Source organism: Bidens hawaiensis, unplaced genomic scaffold (assembly GCF_021521415.1).
Source record: "Bidens hawaiensis isolate Kalapana, Puna unplaced genomic scaffold, B.hawaiensis_p1.1 tig00025810_1, whole genome shotgun sequence".
Lineage (NCBI taxonomy): Eukaryota > Viridiplantae > Streptophyta > Magnoliopsida > Asterales > Asteraceae > Bidens > Bidens hawaiensis.
Genome location: NW_027494146.1, coordinates 131035 through 156344, shown reverse-complemented (window position 1 = coordinate 156344; position 25310 = coordinate 131035). Strand labels below are relative to the sequence as shown.

General features: G+C 35.3%; 1 protein-coding gene across 1 annotated transcript; it reads left to right on the top strand.

Moving 5' to 3' along the window:
• The first annotated feature begins 202 nt into the window (after positions 1 to 202).
• Positions 203 to 3295, top strand: LOC143572359 (homeobox protein BEL1 homolog). The gene is made up of 4 exons (XM_077057546.1): positions 203 to 1116; positions 1410 to 1792; positions 2445 to 2505; positions 2644 to 3295. Exons 1-4 carry the CDS (start codon positions 382 to 384, stop codon positions 3232 to 3234), a joined length of 1770 nt encoding a protein of 589 aa, XP_076913661.1. The 5' UTR covers positions 203 to 381; the 3' UTR covers positions 3235 to 3295.
• The last annotated feature ends 22015 nt before the right edge of the window (positions 3296 to 25310 follow it).

Here is a 25310-nt window from a genome sequence, read left to right as displayed (position 1 = left end):
GTTTTGGGTGTCAGGACATCACTCTCCTTTCACATGTTCCTACTTTATTTTTAACACTCCACCAAATTTCATAAATACATAAAGGCTATCCACTCTTCCTCACCCACTCTCCCTCCGTCGTTATCACCACCACTCACCCATCCACTATTAGGGTGTTCATCAGTTCAGATATCGGTTGTTTCTTGCGTCCCTATACCGTCATCATCGCCACCATCACCTCCTATATCTAGCTCATGCTATATTAGGGTTTCCTGATCAAGAAAGAAGTAAAGGATCAATAAAGTTTTACAAAAGTTTCCTTTTTTTGCATCTTTCTTGTTTGATTTCATCATCACCATCATCATCTACACCATCATCATGATGCTATGATCATGAGTTGAAATGGTTGAAGAACAGAAGATGATAAGAGGGTTTGATCCTTATGTTAACTCATCATCTAATGTTAATGAGTTCTTCAACTTTGAGCAACATAACAACAACAACAGCCACAACAACAACAACAACGACAACAACTCAGATCTTTTCTGGAAACCCTCTTCCCTAAATTCATCATCTTCCAAACCGGCCATGATTACCGGCACCGGAGACTTTACTCAGTTTGATGATCAAAGGTGTGTTTTAATCCCATGTGAACCAAATGAAAGACCAAGCCAAGGACTTTCTCTTTCTCTCTCATCAACCAACCCTTCCACCATTGGAATACAATCATTTGAGCTTGTTAGACCACCACAAAGTCATCAAAATCATAATATTCATCTTTACCATGGGTATTTAGGGAAACCCTTGTATATGCATGAGCAACTACATGATCATATGATGACAGATGAATCACATATTATGAACACTGGTGCTCAACATCAAACTGGACAGTATGATTTAAGAAGTTCAAGGTATTTGGTACCAGCACAAGATCTCCTCAATGAGTTTTGCAATCTTGGTGCAAAGCAAAATGATCATTCAATAAAGGCAAAAGCTCAAAGAACCAATCAGTCACAAGATCATGATCATAGTTCCGATAATATGAGTGCTAGTTCTTCCAAAAATATACCTCTAAATTCTGTAGAGTTCTTGGAATTACAGAAAAGAAAATTAAAGCTCCTTCAAATGCTAGATGAGGTACAAATTTCTTAACTTTTTGTATGTATTTTATGAAATTAAACAATATTTTTTAAGATTCTTTTTTATTTGAAATTTTTTGAATTTTATTTTATTTTCAACTAACTGTGTGACCATAATTAGTCTTTTCATTAATGCCCACATGGTGACAATCATTTAATATGAGAAGCCCCTATTCTTGTTGAATGTTTGTTTGTTGTTAACAATTGATTTACCTGCAATAAAAAGCCCAGAAATTATACCTGATTTATTTAACTTTTAAACTAATTTGTTGTTATTGTGTGCAATAATAGGTGGATAGAAAATACCATAATTACTGTGATCAAATGAAGGCAGTGGTCTCATCATTTGAAGCGGTGGCTGGTAATGGTGCAGCAAGAGTTTATTCAGCCTTGGCATCAAAGGCAATGTCAAGGCATTTTAGGTGTTTGCGAGATGGTATTGTGGGTCAGATCAAGGTAACAAAGAAGGCTATGGGTGAAAAAGACATTTCTGCCCCTGGTGCCACCAGAGGGGAGACTCCTAGGTTAAGGCTTCTTGATCAAACTTTAAGACAACAAAGGGCTTTTCAACAAATGATCACCATGGATAGCCACCCGTGGCGGCCTCAATGTGGGTTGCCAGAACGATCTGTGTCCATTCTTCGTGCTTGGTTGTTTGAACATTTCCTCCACCCGTAAGCTCATACTTTATCATGATCAAGATATTCATCGCTAGAATAAAGAGTATCATCGACAGTCCATTTCTGATGATAAAATCTTTTTTTTTATTTTGTAAAATGTAAATTAGTTATTACAGTCGGTAATCATCAGTTATTACCGACTGAACCATTGACCAAGGCAAACTAGCATTCCCAAGAAAACTAACGGTTCCCTTTGAGTTGAACCGAATAATCTCTACATTTTTAGAAGTGGCCGTCACAAAGTATCAATTTACAAAAATTTGAAGACAAAAGCTATAAAAAATAAAGTATATCACTTTTAAAATTCTCATCATTCATTTGTTTTCATCTATCCCCATGTTGATTCCTAAATTCATTTTTATCATATATATTATTGATCCCATCAAAGTTTTATTTTATTAATTTGTTTTGTCTCTTGGGGCCGCCTTCTTATGTTTTCTTGTGGATTTGATTCTATACATCTTCTTATAGGGAGGGGCCATATAAATGTGCCCCTTCTCTACTCTTAACCACATAATCTATTATATGAAAATTATTTTTAGTTTGGTTTTTGTTTGACATATAATCCTCAAATTATTTAAAAAAAAAAAGTTTTGTAACAAGTTTTTTTTAATTAATCTTATAGTTCATTTATGCGAAATCGTAGGTACCCTAGTGATGTTGATAAACACATTCTAGCGCGACAAACCGGTCTCTCAAGAAGCCAAGTATTACCATATCTATATATCTCAATCTCTTTTCGTTTAACTTATTCACAATTTCATTTATTTGTTACATCGATACTTACGTCATGTAGCATAATAGATTTTCTCTTGTAACATTTTTATTATTTCATTTGAGTGTAGGTATCAAATTGGTTCATTAATGCAAGGGTTAGGCTATGGAAGCCCATGGTGGAGGAGATGTATGTGGAAGAAACAAAAGAAAATGACCATGAAAACATTGAAGACGTCACAAATAGATTCAATGTTGCTAGTGACGAAAACACCATGATTACAAAACTGGAGCAAAAACCGACGGTTGATCAGCTTATTCGAAGGGATTCTGATAGTCTTTCTTCAATTATTAACCATCCCGACCACCATACAACGAAAGCCCTTGATCATGCCTTCAATCATAGTTTTCCAAGGGTCTCAACCGACGGTTTTGGAGCGGTAGAGCTAGATTTTTCAGCATACAATCACAACTTTGGTGGTAGTGATGATGGTGGAGGGGTTTCTTTGAACTTGGGGTTACAACAAAATGCTAGTGGCGGTGACGGTGGTACAGGGGACGATGGTGGTGGTGGAATGTCACTATGCTACCCTAGAGACCATATGGAAGATTGCCAAACTGCTGTACAATATTCTACTCTTTTGGAGGGTGATCAAGGACAGAATTTGCCTTACAGGAATTTGATGGGGGCACAACTGCTAAATGATAATTTGGCTGGTTAAGTATTTAAATGTTTATATCTACTATAATATATATTAAAAGAAAAACAAATATGGGATTTATATATAAAGGGTATACATGATTGGGGTTAGGTTAATTGTTTAGTGTTTACCATCCAACATTTAAAGTTTTTGTATGTTGAAAGGGTATTGTGGTGATTTCGTGACTTTAATATACAGTCAAAAAACTTATAGAATTTATGATCTGTTGATTCAAGGTAGGAGTGTACAGCTTCCTATTCTAGGCATCTAGATTCTCCTAGTGTTTTTAAATCATTGGCTGTATCTATCTTTATTGGTTTAAATATCATTAAATATCTATCAAGTACTATATGATTAATTAACTCAAGTTCATAAATATTTTACTGCATAACTCTAAAAGGATAAATGGCATGTAGCCTAATGTCGTAAAGATGTGAAATAATGTTTTTGTCAAATGATGGGTGGTTTTGTTTTTGTTTTTGTTTTACCACCCTAAACGTATATTTGTAGTAAAAAATAGAAAAAACTAAACCATACGTAACTGGTTAGTAACTGAAACTATAGTGACATCCTAACCGGTTATTAGCTAGGAAACCGATTTCAAACTGATACGATCAAATCATAGGTTAGGGATCACTGCATATGGATTTTCATGTAGGAACCGGTTAACCGAAACCGGTTATCATTTGCATGTATTTGTGTACGCACATTTTGTATGTAAAGTATATATGTATGTGTGATAGTGTATATATGAGTATTTCTGTATATATATAGAAAATGATTCAAATAAAAAAAATTGTTTTGTGAGAAGCATTGAAAGACTTTAAAATAAAACACACCACTAAAACTAGTTTTATACTCGTCCGGTGGACGGATAGTTTAATGTCATAATAGCAAACTAACTTTCTACAAACATTAAATGAAGACATTGTTTGTTTAAAATAAAAGTACAACTCGTTATCTTATTAGGGTAAAAGTATAACTGACTTTATTAAAAGAAATACAATGTATTTTTTTGAAGAAAACATATAATATAAAATTGAATCATGACAAATATGAATACAATACAATTAAAATCAAAACGATTACAATAAAATGACAGGCAAGCGAGCAACAAGCTGCGCCGCAACCCCCTTTTGAATAGCAAAACCAATTCTACTAAAAACAAAGCGTTGGGTCGTAGGAGACGACAAAGTACCATGGACGACACGCTGAACCCTGTTTAGAAAATTCACAGCCTCCAGGGCCAGAAACCCAAATGTGTCAAAAGCAAAAGGGAGAAACACATGTTTTGAAAATCAGAACAGTTATACATACCTACATTTAATCATGCATACTAAGGGTAGGAATCATAACTCGTTCTTTCAAGAATGGGTTGATTGGGGGTATAAAAGATCGCATATGGGTTAAGACGGATCACTTACATAAAACTTTCCACCTTAATCCGAGTCCAATTGGACCAACACCACCCACATCATCAAATGTAGCCATCACATACCCATCACTACCAATAATAGTGCGAGCATCACCTACCTCTGCCCCCATCATAGCCAGCGCCACCACTAGCTCCAGCAGCTGCCCCGTCGCTACCGCCGGTAACACCGCCACTTTTGCCACTTGCACAACTTCATCGCCACCACAACCAACACCACCAATCTGTAGGAGTTTTAGTGCACATATGCTCACTCCTAGCGCGTATCAGTTTTCTATGATGCTTTACGTATATCAAGTATTCAAGTTAGAGTTGGCAATTTAGCAATAGGTGCCACAATAAAGAATTAATAACATGAAGGAATTGTTCAGAAAAGTTCTAATGCAAACATGTATGCTACTTGTTTAAGTTTGGCCATAGATGGTATTGTTACTAGGATAAATGTGACCCAACAATAAAACATTTTTTTAACCGTTAATGAAACAAAATTTTGACCCATAACTGGGTTAAATTTGACCTGTAAGTAAAACTTTTTTCTTGCCCGTTAATGAAACAAAAAGTTGACCCGTTACCGGGTTACATGTGACCCAACAATAAAAACCTATTTCTAATCCATTAATGAAACAAAAACTTGACGGGGACCGGGCTACAATTGACCAGATAATAAAAACCTTTTTTTGCCTGTTAATGAAACAAAATTTGACCTGTTACCAGATCAATTTGGCCCGATAATGAAAACTTGTAATTACCCGTTAATGAAACAAAAAGTTGACCCGTTACCAGGTTAAATGTGACCGACAAAAAAAGGCTTTTTTTCCTTTTAACCCGTTGAAGAAGTAAAAATTTACCGTGACTGGGTTAAATCTGACACAATAACAAAAAGCTTTCTTTTACCTGTTAATGAAACAAAAATTTACCTGTTACCGGGCTGTTACCACTAAGTGTGCCTTGATGGATTTCAGCCATTCCACCAGTTGCCAAGATAGAAGCACAAGGCGCCACATCTGTCCTTGATATACCTTCTCCAAGGAGGCAAGCGGGGCTGACAACCATTTTGGACTCAAGGCGACTTTTTCGAATATCATTCTAACATGAAGTAGTGTTTTCTTTTTTCCAGTGGTACCTTCATTATCAAATTAACATGATATAAATTAACATGAAAAAAAAAAGAGAAGCAAAAAAATAAATAAACGACTAATCAACAAATTTAGTCTCAAATAAATTGTTTCAGTGGTACCTTTGTTGATAACTCAAGTGTTGGGTAGGTTTTCTTTTCATACAGTATGTGAAGTACAAATTTGTATTCATATACATGTTAAATGCACTAATAATCAAACAATTGCTAGTGATAAGCTGAAATAAAAACATATGTGAATCATGAATGTCAGAAATTGAATAAATAGTTATATCCTTGATGGGCATAAATGATTTACCATATGATAGGAAAAGTGAGAGTAAACTTCAAAACATCTCTAATGCCTAAAATCAATTACAAAATAAAAATCAGTCATACATGTTTTCTTAGTTGAAATTTTGCGGCTTTGAAACAGGGTGGTCATGACAATACCATAGATTCGTTGAAGTAAGTTCCGGTTCAAGCATTTCATCAAACAGTTGTTTGTTGTGGATGAAGCTTAAAGGGCTGAAACTAAATTCCTGCAACAACATATATAAAAGAAATCATTATTACTTATTAGTGTTAGCAAATTCTTCAAAGTTGGTAGATGATTATTCCCACTTGAAGCATACCAAGCCACATTTGATGAATAATCAGATTCATGTGTAGTAGAAAAGCTGATGAAAATGCCCAATTTATCATTAATATGAATAACTTCTGGCAGCACAACAGGATCAATGCGTAACTCTTTTATCACTAATTTTTAAAAAATATCTGGACTATTGATCAAACAATAAATAAACGTAAACCAGTGAGGCCATCCACGAATGTGTTCGTTCTCTTTGGTCAGAACGTCGTTACTCGTCAGGTACGCTGCAAAATCAACTGATGGTAGTGATCGGCTGATTACCGGATGCGTTTGAATTAGAATATTCGAGTCAGATTTTTGATTGGAAAACAAAAGGGTTAAGTGAGATTTATTTATTATATTATATTATATTATATTATATTATATTATAGGGAGGAGGAGGAGGAGTTGGAGAAGGAGGGAATATCGGTGCAGTGGAAAACCGCTGGTGAGGAGGAGAGGGACGGTGAAACCTCCCTTCTTGAAGCCTTTTTTCCTAGTTTAAACGGTCATGATTGAAAGTTGAGGATTTTATACGGTCATGATCACTCAAAAAGACAGTTTTGTTTAGGGGGAACACTATATATATATATATATATATATATATATATTATATAATAAGGGTTAGGTTATAATAGGAAGTATAGTTTTTGTAGGAAGGATAAGAAGTAATCTTGTCAATTAATTTTGAACATGGAGGGTTGAGATTAGTTCAGGGGGAAATCAAGGGTGAAAATAAGTGGAAGGGTATAAAATGAATAACACATTTGTTGACTTTATCTCTCCACATGCAAGACACATGTCAAATTCTCCCATCATTTTTAAACGTTCATAACTTTTTTACAACGTTTTTATTGAAAAACAAATTCACCATAATAACGAGTGTCTTTTTATTTTTTATATGAGTACCATATTGTAATATAAAAATAAAGAAAATAGTGGGTTTTTTACAAATTGTGTTTTATCAAATTGTGTTTTACAAATTTGTGTTATACAATGGTATTTTTCACTGTGTTTTTTTTCATTGTTTTTTTTCCATTGTGTTTTTTACATTGTGTCATACAATTGTGTTTTTTATTGTGTTTTTATCATTGTGTTTTTTTTTATAGTGTTTTTTCCATTGTGTTTTTCGTAATGTTTTCCATTGTGTTTTTTCGGACTTTTCCGGCGAGGTGGTGGCGGTGGGTGACGGTTGTGGTGGCGGTGGGCGGTGGGCGGTGGAGTGGTGATGGTTGTAGAGAGTAAATATGTAATTGGGTTTTATGTAAGTGGGTTTTTTAAATTAATGTAAGTGGGTTTTTAAAATTAAATTAAGTGGGTTTTGATATTTAAGTGTTAGACTAAAATACCCTCCTTCCTAGACTTATTAGAAAAACCAAACTTCTTATTTGAACCTAACCTTATATAATAAAACACTATACAGTTTTTAGAAACTATTAACCTCAACCGTTAGGTGTTAAATATCCAAGTGTATAGATCTATTCTTATGTTTCTTACAAAACTACTGTTTTTACAATAAATAAAAACTCAATTTTGGAGTTTATTTGTATATCTAGTATTTAATTGTTCTTTGCTATTATTTAAAAAAATGATTATTTAGGCTAATCGTTTCTTATAATAACCTTATCGGTTATATTGGTTAGGGAATTTTGTTCTTCAAAGATACTATCTTTTCTATCTTTATTTGTATCAATATATAAATTTATGCTCAAATCCATATGCGTGATCTGAAAGATCCACGTCCCCCCCCCCTCCAACGCACGCACCCGTTTCCCGTTTGCAACAACAAAGTTATGACCATTTCGATACATATACACTCGCTTGTAGAAAATTTGTATCGTTGTTAGAAAGTAATTAATGTATGAATTTTCAAAAACTAATACATTTGTAAATCTACAAGTGTAGTTTAGGTATGAGCAGAAAACTAAAGGATGTACGGTTGCGGTATATAATTTCCACCAAAAAGGCTTGTAGCTCAATAAAATAAATTATTGAAAAGACAAAGACCGTTCTAAGTGGTGATGATTCAAACCCGATCATAACCAAAATGACGTAATTTGCTATCAGAAGAAAAGATACATAAATCACACTCTAATCACACCTGTTTGATACATAATGCATAATCGTCTTGCTTTATATTAAAATCTACATATGCAAATGAAAGGGCCGGCCCTATACTATAGTTGGGTCAAGCTATGAAATGTCCAACTTTATATTATATATTCTCAAACCCAAAAGATGGGTTCCACTTCCACACAAACGTTAATTACTCTCTATTTAAAAAAATTATTTAGCATGCTTACAATTTAATTATTAGTGTTATTAGTTTTAGAACCCGTGTGATCCACGGAAAGCTTAAAAGAAATACAATTAAACTATAAATATTAAATGATTAAATTAAAAAACTTATATTTTATCAAATTAAATAGTTTAATAAGCTTAAATTATATTTTCTAATGGAATATTCATACGAACATATGGTGCATTCTCATGTAAATTCTTCATAATTACGAAAAAGATCCACATACTGATTTTATAAGTCGTAATTATATTTTTTTAATGAAATATCGAATTCTAACAAAAGATGATAAGATGTTTCATTATAAATGGCATAAAAAAACATCATATATAAAATTAGCATGACTAAAACACGCTTTTGTATTAACGATTTGAAAGAGATTGATGAGAAATCCATGGATCCATAAAGGTTGAATGAATACATGAGAATAAAATTGTTATTCATTCATAATTTTTTATTGTTTTTATCTTCATAGACCTATAATATCGTTCACTAATTTTCACCGTATTAATCTCCTACACTGAAAAGCCTTTATAAATTAATTAATAATAAAAAGTTATATACGATTTCATAAAATATATAAATATTTTTATTATACTGACATAAATACCCGCACATTGCAATCCTTATAATTTAATTAATTAGTTATTTGATTAAATGATGGATTGATAAGTTTTGATTACACTGACTTAAATATAGTTTCCATTAAAAATAGGAAAATAGTTTGAGTGGGAAATTTTGGCTAAGAATGAATCTCCAGTTGACATGTGTTTCCAGTTATTTTATTTTATTAGAATAGGTAGATAATGATTCATAAAAAAATATAATATTTATTTCATAATGAATAATTTAAAATAGAAGTATTGGCCTTATATAATCCAAACTATGCCCGATTGGTAAATATAAGTCCCAACTATCGAAATGACGAAATATAATCTCAACTACGCATGTGGGTGGAAAATTAACGAAAACTTAACCGGCCGTTAGTTTTTGGAGACGTGGCCGCTGACGTGTCTCTTAACCAGCTGACGGGGCCGATGAGTTGTCATTAGTTAATAATAATAATAATGGGTCGTAGATTTGGACATGTGGAGTAGTAGGCTTCCTTCCATTGACAACTGCTTCATACAATCCACAATACTGATTCAAGTCCACCCTTCCTAGGGTTCAGGTAGTTGACTCATTCGTTATCCAAATCCAATTCACCAGTCAATTCTAGTTTTCACGAATCTAGGGTTCATTAAATCAATTAATGTAACATAACATAACACCCTATCCCATCCGATTAAACTCAATTCTATTGATGGAACCAACTAATCTGTCTTCGAACGATCGGTGAGGGATTTGGAGATGGCGATGTCGGAAGAGGAATCGACAACTCAATTTTCTGGATATACAAAACCTAATTTAGATCTTTGATCGAAGACGGAAATCGACAACTCGATTTTCCAGTGATGCAGATTCGAAAGTACGGTGATTGATTGCAGATCTTACGAGAGAGAGAGAGGGGGAAAAGCGGCTAGGGTTTCTCCCCATGTCTGGTGGCTCCACGGTGATGAAAGTGGTGGTCAAAGGAGTCAAATAGGCGACCATCACCTAAGGTTTCTCATGGGGTTCGTAGTGGTCGGAAAATTTAGCGCCGGTGGTGGTGGGTTGAAGATGGAGATGGTGTTGGTGAAGGGTTGAAGATAGAGATGGTGGTTTCAATTTGAGGCTTGATATATTATGTTATCCCGTCAGCATCCTAGTCAGCCGGTTACGAGACAACTCAGCCGCCATGCCACAAAAACTAATGGATGGTTAAGTTTCCGTTAATTTTCCACCCACATGCATAGTTGGGATTATATTTTGTCATTTCGATAATTGGGACTTATAATTGCCAATCAGACATAGTTTGGATTATATGAGTCCAATTTACCTTTAAAATAGTATATACAAGCAAAAGTCCACTTCCCATATATATGGTGTATATAATTTGATATTCATTTGCGTAAGCATTCACATCTAAAAATCATTTACAAGCAAACATGTCTTCCGAGAATTTGATATTTAAACAGCTCACTGACTATGATACAAGTTCGACTGCAAAAGTTATTTTGCGAAAGAGATCTATCGAAAACACTTTACTACCGCTGATAAAGGATGATGTTTTACGAAACTAAGTAAGTGAAGGGAAGGTCGAACTTGAAGTTTGTTTGGTTGATGAAGCGAAGGTCAATGTTGAAGGCGAAGGCACTTTCGATCTGTAGTTTATGAAGGCAAAGGCGTACATTTGCAAAAACTTCTATCAAGTTGTACAGGCTTATAACTAAAAGATTAAATTGAGTTCTATCCTAAGAAATTCAATGAAGTTGTTTATTGAATTCAAGGTTTTGACCGAGTGTCCTATTAGAGCAACGAGCAATGAAGGTGATTAACGTCTAAATGGCTACTATGGTAGGAAACGAAATTATAGATGCATAACAATATCAGACCTAGTAAAATCTCACCTATATCAAACCCATCGGTAGGTACAAAATTAAATATTCGTTCAAAACCAACACTACAAAAAAAATGTCATTTAGTGGCACAAGTTTTTAATGGCATTTAGCTTTTGTGTCACTACTATAGGTTCTAATGGCACTTTATGTGTGTCACGTTTGCTTGGCACACATTTTTAGTGGCATTTAGCTTTTATGCCACTAAAATTTTGGTTTTAATGGCACATTGTGTATTCCGTACTTGCTTGCACACACTTTTAGTGGCATTTAGTACTTGTACCACTAAAATTTAGGTATTTAGCCGCACATTACGTATGCCATAGTTTCATCGAAAAATTTATAGTGTCAAGCATTCGTGTCATATAAATTCAAGTTTTTAATGTCACTTTGTGTGTGCTATATTTGCTTGGTCAGGATGGGCTAGGGTCAAACTAGGTCAACTTAAAAACTAAATGTTTTGGAAATAGGAAATAGTTTGCAATAGTCTAAAATCAATTTGCAACCACTACAATTTTATGATCTTTAAAAACCATATGCAGTTGACTTTGATCATCAAATTATATAACAATCGAAAAACCTGGCTAAGTCCAGCATTTGACATCTACTGACTTGAGCATCTAACAGCAGATCCATCTTCAGATAATCATCTTTGCATCATGTATCAACTTTACCAGCATCAATATTTAAGCTAATCAACTCTCTACATTCCTGACCTTTTTTAATCTGGTGAAACCTGATACAAGCACCATAAACAAAGTCCCAGGTGGTTATCAACAGCCTGCACAATAACAAATCTAATATATGTTGATAAGTGGGACTACGCCATTGACTTGTGTTGAAACACAATCAGTTAGCTAGAACAAACCTAAATTATATCTACATTTATAAAATGTATACAAGTTGAATCAAATCACTTTTCTTTAATCCAACAATAATACGTAGATAGTAGCCAACTGATCAACCACATGACTTAAAACAAATTATATAAAGTCTGATTCCAAATAGTTGAAAAATAGTTAAAAGGATTTATAAAACAAGTGAATTTCCCTCAGCACCATGTTCTATAGCTAGGGTTGTAAACGAACCGAACCAAACCAAACAAGACGAGACCTTAAGCTTTTTTTGGATAAATAGATAGTTCATGAACACTTTACCCAAATGAAATTTTGTGGCTGTGTTTGTTCATTAAGGAATTGGACTTGTTTGTGTGTTCGTTCATTGACTTTGTAAACGACGTTAATGAACACTAATTGACACAAACAAACATAAACGGAAACTAACCGACACAAATGATCGTATATTAATTTGAGAATAGTTATTACTAAATCAACACAAAATCATCAAAAAAATCCGGAAATACACGACATAATATCCAAAAAGCATAATCATAAATATAACTATATCAAAATAGTAATAGTAAAAAATATAATAAATAAATGAAAATAATGATAGTAAAATTTTTTATAAACGGACATATATATGTAAACGAACGTAAACAGAGGGACGTAAACAAACATAACCAGATGAACGTAAATGAAGGAAAGTAAACTAACATTAACCAGCCAACATAAACGAACACATTACCGAACTTTCACAGACACCATTGAACGAGCGCGGCCTCCGTTCGTGTTCGTTTATTAAGCTTACCTAACGAAATTCTTTGTACATGTTCGTTCGTTTATTAAAAGGACAAACATAAACGAACTCTCGCCAAACAATCATGTACAGTTCGCCGGATGTTGATTTTGTTTACGACACTATCTGTAGCAAAGTCTTGTAGAAACCAAGTGGCACTTCCATTATATGCCTTCGTTTACGACAACAAAATCGAATCTCAGAAATCAAACTCAAACCTCACTTTGTATTCTGCTGGATTTGGGACTGGTTCAAATGAAAAATCAATTGCTTTGGCTCCAATTCAAATAAGTGTAAAAATCATTAAAACATTCGAGGCTGGCATCTAGCAACATGCTACTGGAACTTGAATAATCTAATTTGGTTCTTGATGTCAAAACTTGGCGATTGTCGTTTTTTATTTCAGTTTAAATTTGGTCGATTTTGAATTTGGAGCCGAGAATTTGGTTAAGTTTTGATTTGAGCTTAGAATTTAGAGGAAATTCATGAATTGGAGGGAAATAGATTAACCTAAGATAACCGATCAAGTATATATATTAATATAAAATTTTAATTTAGTTTTTAGTAATTAAGGTATATCTATATAAAGTTATATGTTTTATTTTGATTTCATACATATCCTATCTTAATCTTAAATATATATATAAACGAAACCTCTGTAAATTCTTTTAAATCATCAGATTGTTTTATTTATAAATAAAGTCTTCTCATGCATTTGACCCGGATTCACGGGCATGAGTCTCTCAAAACCCAGATAGCTCTTAAACAAGTAATAACATCTCGTTATATTAAAAATTAATCTCATCAAATATTTAATATGAAAATCATATGAAATTAGGATATACTAAAAATTAACATCCGAGTTTTTTTAAAGATATTATTTATAATTAAGAAGCAATTTATAGAAAAAAAAAAGTGGGTCATATGTCTCACCAAACTCAGATAACTTTTAAACCTGGTTATAACATCTTATTTATTTGTGAAACACTTCCATCATCAAATCTCAAGTATGTTATTAACTTTTTTATAATAAATAAAATTAAAATCCTAAAAAATATATAAATATTAGAAACAAATAATGTAAAACAACCCCGTAATACGGGTCTAAAAGCTAGTGTATGTATGTATATATATATAGTAGTTTGTTACGTTGATTGTAGTTTGTAATGTTTTGGCTCTTTTAATTGAGGTGTGTATGTTTTTGAGATTTTATCCAACGGAACATGAACATGTTTTTTTTTTAAATGAATGAACATAAACACAAATATGTCTAAAGAAAAAAGGGCGGTTGTTATAGGTGATAATGGTGGTTGATGCATGAGAAAGGAGGTTGACGATAGTGGGTGGTAATCGGAAGTTAACCGGTGATTGAGAGGATAGAGCGGCGACGAAGAATATATAAAGGAGATAAATTAAATTAAGGTTTGATGATGAAAGTTTTTCGCAAATAAATGAGATGTTATAACCCGTTTAAGGGCTATCCGGGTTTGGTGAGACCCACGACTCGCGAAACTATTATTTGATGATTAAGGGGTTATTTCACAAATAAATGAGATTTTATAACCCATGTAAGGACTATCTGGGTTTGGTGAGACCCATATCTGCAAATTCGGATGAAACACATAAGAAGACTCAAATTACAAATCAAACAATCTGGTGGCTTGAGAGGAGACGAGGAGTAACCAAAGAGTGACAAGTAAGATATTTTGGTAGGTTTCTAGTTTTAGGTATCATTTGCAACAAAATCCAGAAATATGTATTATAAACTAGTCGTGACAAGTAGTTTGTAAAAATCAATTAGAATTTGCCACGTGTCATTAAACTAACCGTAATGAGTACGTTCACTAATCATTTACTCGTCACGACTAAATAAGTTTCATGCCTCGTAATCAATGCCCACAAGTAATTCACAAGTCCTTTGGTCGCGACGAGTAGATTATAAGGTTAAACTAGTCGCGACGAATTAATTATTAACAAACTAGGCATTTGGTTTTGTTTGTTTTAATGTTTTAATTTTAAATAGCTGCCACCTAATTTAATTGATCGTAATATGTTTACCTTCGGTAATGGTACCCGTTTTTAACGATTTTAAGTGTCGGTAATTTGATATTTGATAGCTGTACCAAGCTCATAGCTAAGTACAACGACATCAAACACCAAAACCAGCTTGTAAGAATTTATCTAATTTAAATACTAAAATATAACTAAAACTATTGTTATAAGGAATTAATTTTCAGTATAATCAAATATCGACTCCCTTAATTAATTTTTTATCAATATTTATTATAAATCATTTTAATTTCTCTTGTAGTGTAATTCAACATTATAATTTTATTAATCTAAATTTGTTTTCTAAATTGAAATTTCCCTCTCGGGTAATCAGAATGATTTAATTTCCCTCTTAAAAAGGTATAATCCCTTACCAAAATTTAACATCCCTATTTGTTTCTCAACCCCAAAACCTTGTTAACGGACCCACAATCATAACTGGAGCCCTACGCTCATCTGCATCCATAATTGGAGTCGTAATCTACCATCCTTGAACTGACGCCGCCACTGGTTTGCTACAACTGCTCCTCACCGTTAGACCCAACCCTAGTCGAACCTTTGTCTGCATTTGCTATGATATGAATCAGTAAGTTTTTATGAAGTTCTTAGTACAATATTATTCTATAAGATATGTATAAATAAAAGAGCCTCTTCTTTAGATAAACCTCGTTATTGTTTTTGTCTACTGCATGGTAAAAACCAAGATGAAAAATAACTCATACTAAACACATGTCTAAAGGTGATAAAAATGACTTGATTAACTCAACTTTACAAATATTTACCACGCAGCTCCAAAACGATAACTGGAATGTATCCTAATGGTGCAAAGATACAATATAACGTACGTATGTGCATTGTATATGCATGTGTGTGTATAATAACCTAATCGGTTTTAGAGATTAGGGTTAAGACATCATGAAACCACTTGTTAACCCAATCAGTCATATCAATAACCAAACCGGTTTTGACTCAGTTGACCATTAATTACTTTGATTAATAAATTTTAGTTAAAAACCTATTGATCGATATTAAACGCAACATGTTTAAAGGTGATAAAATGACTCCTGATTAACTCAAGTTTATAATATTTACCACGCAGCTCCAAAACGATAAATGGCATGTAGCCTAATGGTGCAAAGATGCAATATAACGTACGTATGTGCAATAATAACCTAATCGGTTATAGAGATTAGGGTTTAGACATCATGAAACCTGTTGTTAACCAAATCAGTCATATCAACAACCGAACAGGTTTTGACTCACTTGACCATTAATTGCTTTGATTAATAAATTTTATTTAAAAACCTCTTGATCAATATTAAAAGCAACATGTCTAAAGGTGATAAAAATGACTCATGATAAACTCAAGTTTATAAATATTTACCACGCAGCTCCAAAATGATAAATGGCATGTAGCATAATGGTGCAAAGATGCAATATACCGTACGTGTGTGCAATAATAACCTAATCGGTTATAGAGATTAGGGTTAAGACATCATGAAACCACTTATTAACCCAATCAGTCATATCAATATCCGAAACGGTTTTGACTCAGTTGACCATTAATTGCTTTGATTAATAAATTTTATTTAAAAACCTATTGATCGATATTAAACGTAGCATGTATAAAGGTGATAAAAATGACTCATGATTAACTCAAGTTTATAAATATTTACTACGCAGCTCCAAAACGATAAATAGCATGTAGCCTAATGGTGCAAAGATGCAATATAACGTACGTATGTGCAATAATAACCTAATCGGTTATAAAGATTAGGGTTTAGACATCATGAAACCTGTTGTTAACCAAATCAGTCATATCAAAAACCAAACCGGTTTTGACTCAGTTGACCATTAATTGCTTTGATTAAGCAATTGTATTTAAAAACCTATTGATCGATATTAAGCGCAACATGTCTAAAGGTGATAAAAATTACTCATGATTAACTCAAGTTTATAAATATTTACCACGCAACTCCAAAACGATAAATGGCATATAGCCTAATGGTGCAAAAATGCAATATAACTTACGTTTGTGCAATAATAACCTAATCGGTCAAAGAGATTAGGGTTTGGACATCATGAAACCAATTGTTAACCCAATCTGTCATATCAATAACCGAACCAGTTTTGACTCAGTTGACCATTAATTGCTTTGATTAATAAATTTTATTTAAAAACCTATTTATCGATATTAAACGCAACATGTCTAAAAGTGATAAAAATGACTCATGATTAACTCAAGTTTATAAATATTTACCACGCAACTCCAAAACGAAAAATGGCATGTAGCCTAATGGTGGAAAGATGCAATATAACGTACGTGTGTGCAATAATAACCTAATCGGTTATAAAGATTAGGGTTTAGACATCTGAAACCTATTGTTAACCAAATAAGTCATATCAATAACCAAACCGGTTTTGACTCAATTGACCATTAATTGCTTTGATTAATAAATTTTATTTAAAAACTTATTGATGGATATCAAACGCAACATGTCTAAAGGTGATAAAAATGACTCATGATTAACTCAAGTTTATAAATATTTACCACGCAACTCCAAGACGATAAATGGCATGTAGCCTAACGGTGCAAAAATGCAATATAACTTACGTTTGTGCAATAATAACCTAATCGGTCATAGAGATTAGGGTTTAGACATCATGAAACCAATTGTTAACCCAATCTGTCATATCATTAACCGAACCAGTTTTGACTCAGTTGACCATTAATTGCTTTGATTAATAAATTTTATTTAAAAACCTATTTATCGATATAAAACGCAACATGTCTAAAAGTGATAAAAATGACTATGATTAACTCAAGTTTATAAATATTTACCACACAGCTCCAAACGATAAATGGCATGTAGCCTAATGGTGCAAAGATGCAATATAACGTACGTATGTGCAATAATAACTAAATCGGTTATAGAGATTAGGGTTTAGACATCATGAAACCATTTTTTAACCCAATCAGTCATATCAATAGCCGAACCGGTTTTGACTCACTTGACCATTAGTTGCTTTGATTAATAAATTTTATTTAAAAACCTCTTGGTTGATATTAAACGCAACATGTCTAAAGGTGATAAAAATGACTCATAATTAACTCAAGTTTGTAAATATTTACCATGCAGCTCTAAATTTATAAATGGCATATAGCCTAATGGTGCAAAATGCAATATAACGTACGTGTGTGCAATAATAACCTAATCGGTTATAGAGATTAGGGTTAAGCCATCATGAAACCACTTGTTAACCCAATCAGTCATATCAATAGCCGAACCGTTTTGACTCAGTTGACCATTAATTGATTTGATTAATAAATTTTATTTAAAAACCTATTGATCGATAATAAACGCAACATGTCTAAAGGTGATAAAAATGACTCATGATTAACTCAAGTTTATAAATATTTACCACGCAGCTCCAAAACGATAATTGGCATGTAGCCTAATGGTACAAAGATGCAATATAACGTACGTATGTGCAATAATAACCTAATCGTTTATAGAGATTAGGGTTTAGACATCATGAAACCTGTTGTTATCCAACTCAGTTATATCAATAACCAAACCAGTTTTGACTTAGTTGATCATTAATTGCTTTGATTAATAAATTTTATTTAAAAACCTATTGATCGATATTAAACGCAACATGTCTAAAGGTGATAAAAATGACTCATGATTAACTCAAGTTTATAAATATTTACCACGCAGCTCCAAAACGATAAATGGCATGTAGCCTAATGGTGCAAAGATGCAATATAACGTACGTATGTGCAATAATAACCTAATCGGTCATAGAGATTAGGGTTTAGACATCATGAAACCAATTGTTAACCCAATCAGTCATACCAACAACCGAACCGGTTTTGACTCAATTGACCATTAATTGCTTTGATTAATAAATTTTATTTAAAACCTCTTGATCGATATTAAATGCAACATGTCTAAAGGTGATAAAAATGACTCATGATTAACTCAAGTTTATAAATATTTACCACGCAGCTCCCAAACGATAAATGGCATGTAGCCTAATGGTGCAAAGATGCAATATAACGTACGTGTATGCAATAATAACCTAATCGGTTATAGAGATTCGGGTTTTGACATCATGAAACCACTTGTTAACCCAATCAGTCATATCAATAACCGAACCGGTTTTGACTCAGTTGACCATTAATTGCTTTGATTAATAAATTGTGTTTAAAAACTTATTGATCGATATTAAACGCAACATGTCTAAAGGTGATAAAAATGACTCATGATTAACTCAAGTTTATAAATATTTACCACGCGGCTCCAAAACGATAAATGACATGTAGCCTAATGGTGCAAAGATGCAATATAACGTACGTATGTGCAATAATAACCCAATCGGTCATAGAGATTAGGGTTTAGACATCATGAAACCAATTGTTAACCCAATTAGTCATATTAATAACCGAACCGGTTTTGACTCAGTTGACCATTAATTGCTTTGATTAATAAATTTTATTTAAAAACCTATTGATCGATATTAAACGCAACATGTCTAAAGGTGATAAAAATGACTCATGATTAACTCAAGTTTATAAATATTTACCACGCGGCTCCAAAACGATAAATGACATGTGGCCTAATGGTGCAAAGATGCAATATAACGTACGTATGTGCAATAATAACCTAATCGGTTATAGAGATTAGGGTTTGGACATCATGAAACCACTTGTTAACCCAATTAGTCATATCAATAACCGAACCGGTTTTGACTCAATTGACCATTAATTGCTTTTATTAATAATTTTTTTTTAAAACCTATTGATCGATATTAAACGCAACATGTCTAAAGGTGATTAAAATGACTCATGATTAACTCAAGTTTATATGTATTTACCACGCAGCTCCAAAACGATAAATGGTATGTAGCCTAATGGTGCAAAGATGCAATATAACGTGTATATGCATGTGTGTGTATAATAACCTAATCAATCATAGAGATTAGGGTTTAGACATCATGAAACCAGTTGTTAACCTAATCAGTCGTATCAATAATCGAACCGGTTTTGACTCAGTTGACCATTAATTGCTTTGATTTTTAAATTTTATTTAAAAACCTATCGATCGATATTTTCACCTCTAATTTAGGTTTTGGTTTATTGGATTTAAATAATCACAAGTATGACATGTTGGCTAGTAACAGTCCCCAACTAAAGAAATAGTTGAGGACTGTCCCAACCGTCTGCTGGTGTGTGGGATGATGTTAGACATTTAACGGTTTATAAATAAACCTAGTTCTAGTTGGATTCAAGTTAAAGATTTGGTTCATTATTTTTTCGCGGGTGACTCGTCGCATCCCGAAAATGAAGAAATGTACATGGAGTTGCATACTTGCATTCACTCATGAACCCAATGCTACAACTTTCAAAAGAACAAAGATTCATTTTTTACACAATTTGGTTCATGAATTAGTAAGAAAATATGCATATACATATACATATATGCATCGATGTAAAATGACTAATGAGTGCATGTGATAGAGAATATTCTGATATTGTGAGAGAATATAGAAACTATACAATTAAAAGTAGTTGCTGCTATCTTGTATTTTATCTGCCCCCTTTTCGGTATGACTCGTTTGCGCGTGAAGCTTTGTCTCCAAATGTTGTCCATATGAGATAATCAAATGGTGTTTGAAATTGAGTTTGTTGTTAATTGTGTTGAATAATTTGGGGTGTTTATATAGAGGATGCAGTAGAAGCTTTTAGGATACAAGGGGCAGCCACAAAGAAGCTTCTTTTTTTAATTTTAATTTGTTGATTGGTGAAGATTTTAGAGACAATGCCAGCAAATTGGTGGCTGTGTAATCTTCCTAATCTGCCTTGCACTGAATCTATAAATTGATTTTGTATGATATTATGAAAAAGAATTGGTTTTGGTCACTGATTTAGAGTACTGTAGGCTTAAGTAATCCTGATGTGTCAATATTGACAGCTAATTGTGCCAAATAAAAAAGGGGCTTTTTGGATTGAGTTGGATTTTTCTTAATTGGGGATTTAAATATGATAATACATTGGTTCTTGTTTCAATTATTTTACAAAGTGTTTAGAAGAGAATCTATTCACATTTAACTATTTAAGAAATGGAGAAGTGGAGAAAAAGTTGATGTTAGTGAAAAGAAATAGATTTTAGCATACCTTGTGTACCATGATTTATGTCCCATGGCTAGATACAGTTTATGTTGACCATGTGCTCATGTACATGCTACCAACTAGGACCCAAAACGTCCACACCGCTATGGGATAAGGCGATTTTGAGCCGGGCGCCTAGGAAAAATGGTGCTAAAGGCTAGATATGCTTTTTTTTTTTTTAATTATTTTCTTAACCAACCACAACCACAACCACAACCACACATCACCTCTTATTTTTTAATGCATTAATTATATAATTTAAAAATTGTTCTGATTACATTGGATGGGTGAAACAATCACGTATCTTTCTTGTAAAGAGATTTTCACCTATGTGACATGACAAGATGTTTTTCATCAAGTTTTTTTTTTTTTGGAATCACTATGGATGCATTAATGGGCAAGAGCATTTAGTTACATCATTTAAAAGATAAAAAAATAATAAAACTTGCAATTTCATCTATTTAGGTGTAACAACTATTAGCTTGTTCTAGTGAAAAGGTAGGTCCCAGCAGAGCCCAGTTGGACCCGCAAGACTCACCTTAAACAGGGACGTCTGCGCAGAGACCAACTGGATTCGCAGGACCAACCATGCTCAGAGACGTGACGTCCTTACGCGCAGTACGCAAGCTGGTCCCGCAGGAAATGCCTCCCAATGGTGAAGGACTCCGCCTGTCCCCGCAGCCTCGGATACAAGCCATTAGGGAAGGCCACCCGCGCAGCATGGCTACACGCACAAGGCACTTAGCTCTCGATCATTCAGTGTCACCTGAAGGAATGAGCCAAGCCGGGAGCAATCCCGCACAGAGGCGGGAGGGGGAATACTCCCGCCCAAATAAGCCAGTCCGTATACTGAAGGATCTTTTACTGTACCTGACGAGGTATGGGCGAAAGATCTGATCAGAGATACGACAGCTCACTGATACAGTATGGCGAGCAGCATGCTCCTGTACTGTATCACTATTAGCCGCTGCCTACTCACCAACTACTGTCATACCACGTGCGTAGCCGGCAGTTGATGGAAAGGGAATAGTACACAGCAGGCCTGGTCACTATCAGCCGCTGCCTACCCACCAACTACCAGCAGGGCACGTGCGTAGGCTACTGTTGATGAACAGGAACACTGTAGCAGCCGGCCATACCTCCTTGGAAACCTACCTTCGGCTATAAATACCCCAAATGGTATGATCATCGGAACACATTAACACAACATTACATTATCTTATATCATCATAATATACATGATATCTGCTCTAGCAATCTCTTAATATACTTCTATATTTAAAGAGCAATCTAGTCTGATTCTCACGCCGGAGGGTGGTCACAAGGAGGAACCCCCCCCCCCCTTCTCAGTGACGAGCTCACGGTGTCTGTTTTGCAGGTTATCAGAAGAACCATCTTCCAAGGGTCTAACCCCTCGTGGGAAACAGCTATCCAACCCCCAGGTTACCAGTAATCTGTCGTGGGTCCGGTTAGTGTTTCTTCATTGGCGCCATCCGTGCATAAAGCTAGAACTACAATTTTCTCCAGTTTTTTCAAACTTTTACAAAGATGGTTAGAGAAATTCCGGTAACCACAACCCCAGCTACTGGGGGGAATACCGGCAACACAGTTTTTACGAACACTACCCCGGCTACCGAAGCCGGGGCAAGTGAAGTAAATTTTACGAACACTACCCCACTTACCAAAGCTGGGGCAAGTGCAGTAAATGATCGCCTACTGGGATCCACCGATACCCAGTTTGAGAAACGAAGACTCCCCCGCCAGACTCTCGATGAAGTTAAGGCATGGGCGGAGGCACGACAAAAGGAATTCCAGGCTGAGTTGGACGAACGCTTGCGTTCCGTGCAACAGGCCGACGAATTCGAGTACTGGGAGGATGACTCGGAGGAATCCGACTCCGACGCGAACCCTCGCCATAGGGCAAAAGGGAAGCGTAAGGAAACGGAATCCCAACCGAAAAGGCATTTTGGACAAGCCTTCAAACCAAAAAGCACAGGTGGAAGTCCACGAGACTTCTCCAAAACGTTCAGAACGTTGCAAATGCAGGAATGTCCAAGTTTGCAAGGGACATTGCGGAAGCAATCGCCCCAAAGAGTGCCAAACAAATGCCTAACATAGGCACATATGACGGTTTATCTGATCCAGACGATCATTTGAACAGGTTCATAGCGGGGGCAACCGTCAGCAATTGGACGGAACCCACGTGGTGCTACATGTTCCAAATGACGCTTGTTGGGGCTGCTAGAGCTTGGTTTGATCGTCTACCGGTCAACCACATCTACGACTGGGCAGACTTCCAACAGAAGTTTAGCCAACACTTCATCCAGCAACGGAAGTATACCGAGGAGCAATGGACAATCCTTAAATGCATACGAGAGGAAGATGAATCTCTGCCAAACTTCATCACTCGCTTCAACTCAAAGAAGCTAAGTTTAGGCAATATCAGCGAAGATCTTGTTCGCGCTGCCTTCATCCAAGGCGCACATGACCCAGAGCTCATCCGCACCCTAACGGGTAAAGACGGCATGCCATCCACATGGGATGGCATCATGACAGCAGCAAAACGCTATGCGGAAACAGAGAAGCAACTGGGTAAAGATCTCCCACAGAGCACAAACCTCTACACCCAGAGGACGAGAGAAGACAACGTCCTCACCGCCCGACTAAATAAAAAACGAAAGCAAGGCATTTGGCAGTCAAGGGTAAACTTTGACACCTCATCCGGCTTGCAACATCGGTTGGGCGGAAGGGATAATGTACAGTCGCACCGGAACTCCAGATGGACGCCACTCACCAAAAGCGTCACTGAGATATTCGCCACTGAAGAGCTCCCATGGCCAAAGCCTCCAATAATCCGACATCGTCACGATGCTGATCGGAGCAAATACTGTGACTTCCACAAGACAAAAGGCCACAACACTGAAGAATGCATAGACGTAAAGGACATGGTCGAAGCATTTGTCAGAGATGGGACGCTCGCGCACCTCGTGGCGCAATAAAGGCTGAGCAGGCGGGTGCGTATAGAACCTCAGCTGGGGAAAACACGAATCAATTCCAGCTTCAAAATCGAGACTACATGCTGCGTAAAGAACGAGATCCCGAACCAGGTGCGTATCGGCTCGATGGCACTCCCATCCCAACATGGAAGGGAGCTCATTTACACAGTGCATGTAAATCAATTCCAATTTGTAAAGAAAAGGCCAAGAGCCACTTCTAATGGAAATGATTCTCTTTAAGAACATCGAAGCTGATGATTTTACATTCATACTTTTCTGAACACTAATATGCCGGTTTTCACCGCATAATTACGTGAAGTCATTGCATGGGAAGGCGGTCCTACCCGCACGAACCCAATAACGTGACAAACCTTCACGCAGGTCAGTTTGGGAAAAAGTTCAGCACCCAAAAATGAAAGTGCCGGTCTATCCGCATGAATCATTAAAGGAAACTGAATAATAACCTATCAACAACCGCGCGTCGAACGGTTAAACTATGCAACACTGGTGACGGCGTTCACATTACGTGAAGTCGTTGCGTGGGAAGGCGGTCCTACCCGCACGAACCCAATAACTTGACAAACCTTCACGCAGGTCAGTTGAAGGGGAAGAGTTCAATTATCCCATTAAATGAAAGTGCCAGTCTATCCGCATGAATCATGAAAGGAAACCGAACACTAACCTATCGACAACCGCGCGTCGAACGGTTCAAAACAAAATTCTTAAAAAGGATAAGGAAAACCTACACGCAGGTCAGATAAGGGTAAAGTTTTGCCATCCTACTAAGTGCAAGTGACGGTTCTACCCGCACAATCACGAAAGAGGAAGCAAGACTTCCTGTTATCAACCACATTCAAAGGTTAACTTATCCTCAAAAGGTGAGGAAAACCTACACGCAGGTCAGATAAGGGTAAAGTTTTGCCATCCTACTAAGTGCAAGTGACGGTTCTACCCGCACAATCACGAAAGAGGAAGCAAGACTTCCTGTTATCAACTACGTTCAAAGGTTAACTTATCCTCAAAAGGTGAGGAAAACCTACACGCAGGTCAGATAAGGGTAAAGTTTTGCCATCCTACTAAGTGCAAGTGACGGTTCTACCCGCACAATCACGAAAGAGGAAGCAAGACTTCCTGTTATCAACCACGTTCAAAGGTTAACTTATCCTCAAAAGGTGAGGAAAACCTACACGCAGGTCAGATAAGGGTAAACTTTTGCCATCCTACTAAGTGCAAGTGACGGTTTTACCCGCACAATCACGAAAGAGGAAGCGAAAACTTTAATCCAT

What these genes read in the sequence shown, in the direction of transcription:
- LOC143572359 (XM_077057546.1), top strand. Translation starts at nt 382, where the DNA reads ATGGTTGAAGAACAGAAGATGATAAGAGGGTTTGATCCTTATGTTAAC. An exon ending in TTTGAACATTTCCTCCACCC is followed by an intron (nt 1,793 to 2,444) that starts GTAAGCTCATAC and finishes GCGAAATCGTAG; the next exon opens with GTACCCTAGTGATGTTGATA. An exon ending in CCGGTCTCTCAAGAAGCCAA is followed by an intron (nt 2,506 to 2,643) that starts GTATTACCATAT and finishes ATTTGAGTGTAG; the next exon opens with GTATCAAATTGGTTCATTAA.